Below are 5489 nucleotides of genomic sequence, written 5' to 3'. Positions count from 1 at the left end.
AGGTAGATTTTTTTCCTTTATTTCTGGCATTACCGTTTGTGTCTGCAGATTATATCTTGTACCAAAGACTGCACAAGAAATAATCTCTATAAGAATATGATATTCAATTTGCCCAGCTTTTGTGCATCCATACCATAAAGATTAACCATTATTAATACTATTATTATCATTATTGTTATTATTATTGTTACCACTTGGGTGAAGCCCCCAACCCCCTTCCCCTTGGATGTTTTCATACCAGAGCTAGGCCCGAGACCCCGTGCTTCCCCTGTGGTATTTAGCCTACCTTGATTTTTCACACCGGAAGTTTGCCTTTAAGGGGATTGTCCCTAAGTTTGGTGGGGGGTAGATGGGTCTGGGGGGGACGCTTGGTTTGTCGAAAATGAATTATACCCATTTTCACACTCGTACAGAAGTGTATGATTACCCACATGAATATAAAAATCCACGAAAAAAAAAACATGAATCCAACGCAGTCTCTTACAGCGTTGGCAATTCTTACACGTATGTATTTATCCCCTACTGGACCGAAAATGAAACCTTGTATTTTGACATTACCTACTGAAATACATCACAGGAGAATGAAGGTGTCTTATGATAACAAATTTCTACCAATGTGAGTTTTTTATGTTGAAAAAATTAAAGAAAATCTAATAATCAAACAATTTTTCATGTCTTTTTCGTTATAAGTGTGGTAGATATAATTTGAATTTGACATGAACATCATATATATAACTTTAGGTTCGACAATAATGCATGTGTAGTGGTGAGTCTCTATCTCAAAAAATAAATGAACAAGAGTTGTTAGACCACATGGGTCTAACAAGGCAAGATTTTTCCTGCTTTCACCACTCAGTTAGACTTAGTGCATAGCAAAGATTTTGTTTTTTGTATTAATTGGAGCCAAAGCAATCAAGAAAATGCATAATAGTAAAAATGTAGCTACTTTATACTAAATATAAATGACTAAAGTATATAAAGGCTAAAAATCATGTATAAGATGTCAACTTCCTCAATAAACTCATGTGATATTGGCCTGTTTGTGTTATTATGTTACAAAAAGAAATGTCCATGGGAAACAGACAGTGGTGAGTTTATATTTCAAGATATCAAAGAATTCTTAATAGTTATTTCTAACAAATAAAATAACAATTCAAGGTTACTTGGTAAGTACAAACTGCTTGTTACTCTAACCATTTCTTGTTATCTCTGCACGCATTTACAATATTTACACATACATGTATACATTTTCATATATACATGTTCACACAATTAGATACACAAGTACATGTATGCAAATGTTTTTATGTAAATGTACACATATGTGTACACATGTTTATGCAGTTTTACATGTACACCTACATAGACATGTTTGCAAATGTAAGCTACATGTAGATGCTAGAAAACATCAATACAAATGGCATGAGACAAGCAATAACTGGGTTTCAGCTTGTGTAATGTTGGTGAAATTAGCGTATACAGAGGTACTAATTTAGTTTAAGCTGTAACATGGGAACTAGTCAAGACTTCTCCATGCCACAAACAACATTTGACAGAGAAATGCATGTAGTTTTTTAGTTAACTAGATAATAAGTTTCCAAGGAAAGATTTTAAAAATTAACAAATATTCTCAATTTTTCTCTTAACTGAAATTTTCGAGATTCTTTACTGCTATTTTCAAAGCCTTTGTCATCCAATTTAATATTTGTTCATATCATTGGAAAGCTAAGGGAAATTTGCAAATATTGACGATAGTCTGTTAATGGCAAAAAGAAAAAAATTGAATTTTCAACTTTTTGTAGGGATAACTTTACTAAATTTGTTATAACTTGGGCACCAATCTCTATATTATCATGTAACAAGCAATATTTGAAATGGAAATGTAGTTTCTCTAGTAATTAGGTGATCAAAGGAAACTAACAGAAAATCAACTTGAATATCTCCAATCTTTTCTTCGTAAAAGATTTTTTTTTATAGGAAACTAAGGCAAATGAGAAAAGGCTGTCAGTCTCTTTGGATTTTATTGATGGTTATGCTGTTTTTTCTTTTTTTCCCTCATTGTAAAGTATGCAATAGTGTGAGCCAATAGCATTATGCAAGCAATATATGTGGAGAAAATGGATAGAAAAAGTTTTTTGAAGGGTGGTTCACCCTCCTTTGGGGGATTTGTACAAATTTAGTGCCTAATGGTGCATAAGTCAAGAATACACAATATCAAATTAAAAGTTATTGTTGTTGTTTTCTTCTTCTTCTTTTCTTTTCTTTTCTTTTCTTTTCTTTTTTCCTTTTTTTCTGACATTCCTCCATTTTCTGCTCCCCATTACCCCCACTACCCCCCGTATTTTTAGGATTGGTCCCCTTGCAATCAAATCTTGACTGGTTGCAATTAGAGCACTAATGACTCAGATAATGTATAATTTGGTATTTTAACCAAAATTTTATATAAAGTAAGCATATCCATAGTCACACTTAACCCACTGGATCCAGATGCTTCGTTGCTATGTGGCTTATGTGAGCGGACACATTGCTGAGAGTGCGGCCAGGCACAACGGTCACTTGTTTGTGAGGACAAGACTCCACGCCTCCACTGCGATGTTCTTTTGTCTTTTTTAGCAATAACATTTTTAGATCTGCCATTTTCCAATGTCTGTATTTATGATTTGATTTGTTTATCCAGATAGTAATAAACTGATTTCCATATCTCTTGGTAGTTTATAACTCAATACAATGATAATAACAATAAGTTAAAAAAAAATATTTGTGTAATTTTTTTGTTTTCCATAATATTCAATTTTCTGTAATACAACTTTCACCACCAGTAATGGCAGGCATGAATAGGATCCTGAGCATGGAAATAGTGTCCTCCCTGGAGCCAGTGTTCTTCCACTGATGGCTCATAAACACACAACATTCCACACTCATTTATCACTGGAAATAATGCAAAAGCCCCTTCATAAATGCCAAATGAGTTTAATCACCCTCCAAGAAGCTTGTGCACTTGTGGCAAGTCTTTCCTGTCAACCTGTCCTTCAGTCAAAATGCTCATGAAGGCAAGTTTGTGTCATCCCGGCCCAAAGTCAAATTTTCCCATGACAGCATGTTCATGTTACCTGCCCATCAATCCAAATTTTTTATGACAGGATGGCACATCATCTGGATTGTAGGAGTTAACATGGAACATCACATTTAGTTCAGTTCACAAGGGCTGAAAGACCAAGTTTTGTCAAAATGCCCAGTAGATTTGCGTTAGGCAAGTAAGCTTCAGCATGCACCGATGTTTTATTATTTTAGTGCAAATGTAAAAATATATATATATATATATATATATATATATATATGAAAAGATGTTTAAGAATGTTGAATATATAAGCATTAAGATCAATGTAAAAAACAGCATTAATTATGGGCATTTAGCTTGATGGTAATTACTGGATTACAATGCCCCCAGTGGGGTCCCCTCAATTTTATGACTTTGCCAACATCTATAAACACTGTATTACAAGCCTGTGATGTTTTGCGGATGTATGTAGTGCATTCATTATAGTTAGTATTACTGGTTGCTTTGATGAACCTAGACTTTGCCTCTTGCCTTCTAACCTTTCATTTAATTTTGTGGCTGGTAATTTACATTAGATTCATAAGTGTTTTTTGATAAGTGGTAAATAGTCAGAGGACTGCCATCATGATCATTTGTACTTCTTTTGTTTCTTGCTTTTGCTAAAAAAAAAAAAAAAAAAAAATCATATTCACTTCATAACATTACAAGATGTCTAAAGCTAGAGGGATTTAACTGATTGATGTGTATTGTGTGTTAGCATTATTTTTGGTTTCAATGTTAGCAGTAACCCCATGATGAATTTAAAGATTTAGATTTTTATTTGATTCAAAATTGATATGTCACAAAACAGCATATCAGTGAATTTTTTACTTTTGTATGTGTGTCTGTATATTTACATACATTTTATAGGATAATATCTAAAAGGAAATTTGTTTACTCCTTGCATTGCCCCATTTCAATTTGCTATTTATAATTCTGATATTTTTAAGGAGCCAACAAGTCACTTGCTGGAAGTCTCTTGGAAGCATGTGGAAACAACTTGGAGATGGCAGTCAACATGCATATGGAAGGGGTCCATGGTGCCACAGAATCCTCTAGTGCCAGTACTGGTGCTAGTGCCAGTGGAGCAGTGCCAGTCATAGATGTAGGTATTCCTTTAGTCACCACTTAGTCATGTTCAATTTTTTTATACATGTAATATAAAGGGGATAAAGAAACTAGTTATATATTATATTTGTTTATTCAAAATGTCCTTTTGAAGTGCTTTATTTTTTAGATAATGACAATGACAGTAATAAGTGATAGTAAATATGATAAGAAGATTAGACTGACTAAACTGACATTCACTGTTGTGGCAGCTTTGATGGTTTAGAACAGTGATTTGAATTCAGCAGTCTTTAGTTTGTGTGACTGCTTCTTGGCCAGCTGTGGCCACCACTACTGCCTCACATTGTTAACATCTACCAATACAAAATTGTAATGTTTGAAGATGCTTTATTACATTACAGTATATGCATTTTAGATGTTTTGTACAATGTACTGTACAATGGTTTGGAAAGCATGCTACTCTGCAATATATGGCTTAGTCATAAGCTTTTTTCACTAATGAGGTGTGGCCTGTACTACTAATGACAATGATGATATGAATATTCACAATTTTTGTCAATATAGGGTGAAGATGAGGTTAGAGCTCCCATTCCTCAAAAGCAAGAAATATTAGTAGAAGGACCAGATGAGATTGCCTACAGCTTCAGAGGCCGACGAAGAATAGCAAGATCAGTTTTTGATAAGTTTCGAGATTTTGAAGCTGAAACCAGTGAGTGATTATTGGCTTATTTTTTGTATTTAAGCTAGTTGTTAAACTATGGTATCACAAAGACAGTTATTTTAATATGGATGGGTATACATTTGCCATTACATAAATTTTACATAGAAGGAACTTGTATTCTATAAACGTCTTTTTAAAAATCGTGTTATTAGAACGTCAAGAAGCAGAGCTGTTGGCCAGTGCTAATGAAGATGGAGGAGAAGGAAGTGCTGGAGCATCGACAAGCAGTGGGGGTTTTGCAGGACGTAAAAAGAAGAAAATGAAAACCTTAGAAGAACTCTTCAGACCTCCCTATGACCTTATGTATGGTGGAACATTTCAGGCTGTAAGTTCATTTGAATTTTCTTTTTGTGTAGAGGTAAATGTTTTTCTTTTCTTTTCTTTTCTTTTCTATCTTTCTTAGTAAAACCCTGTATGTGAAAAGTAATTGGTACCAATAAAGCTCACCAAATACAAAATTGTCAAATACAAATTATTAAACAAATGGAAAAAGCTTAATTGATACTGGTGCTAAAAATGCTTATTTTCTGTATATGAAGTTTCTTTGAATTATCATCCTTTAGTTAAGGAGAAAGAGAAGATTATCTCAAAGATCGTTATTAT

The 5489-nt window shown here is 33.6% G+C and overlaps 1 protein-coding gene across 1 annotated transcript in view; it reads left to right on the top strand.

The window, feature by feature from the left end:
- Positions 1-4018: 4018 nt before the first annotated feature.
- Positions 4019-5489, top strand: part of LOC138861359 (UBX domain-containing protein 7-like) — a gene marked incomplete at its 3' end in the record, with an annotated part of 8965 nt that continues 7494 nt past the window's right edge. Inside the window, exons 1-3 of the mRNA XM_070120383.1 lie at positions 4019-4202; positions 4730-4874; positions 5039-5211. Coding sequence (XP_069976484.1) covers positions 4104-4202; positions 4730-4874; positions 5039-5211 — 417 coding nt within the window. The remainder of the gene's footprint in view (positions 4203-4729; positions 4875-5038; positions 5212-5489) is intronic.

The sequence above is a fragment of the Penaeus vannamei genome, unplaced genomic scaffold (genome assembly GCF_042767895.1).
Source record: "Penaeus vannamei isolate JL-2024 unplaced genomic scaffold, ASM4276789v1 unanchor4935, whole genome shotgun sequence".
Lineage (NCBI taxonomy): Eukaryota > Metazoa > Arthropoda > Malacostraca > Decapoda > Penaeidae > Penaeus > Penaeus vannamei.
The sequence above is the reverse complement of the archived record's forward strand: the minus strand, read 5'-3'. Positions and strand labels throughout refer to the sequence as shown.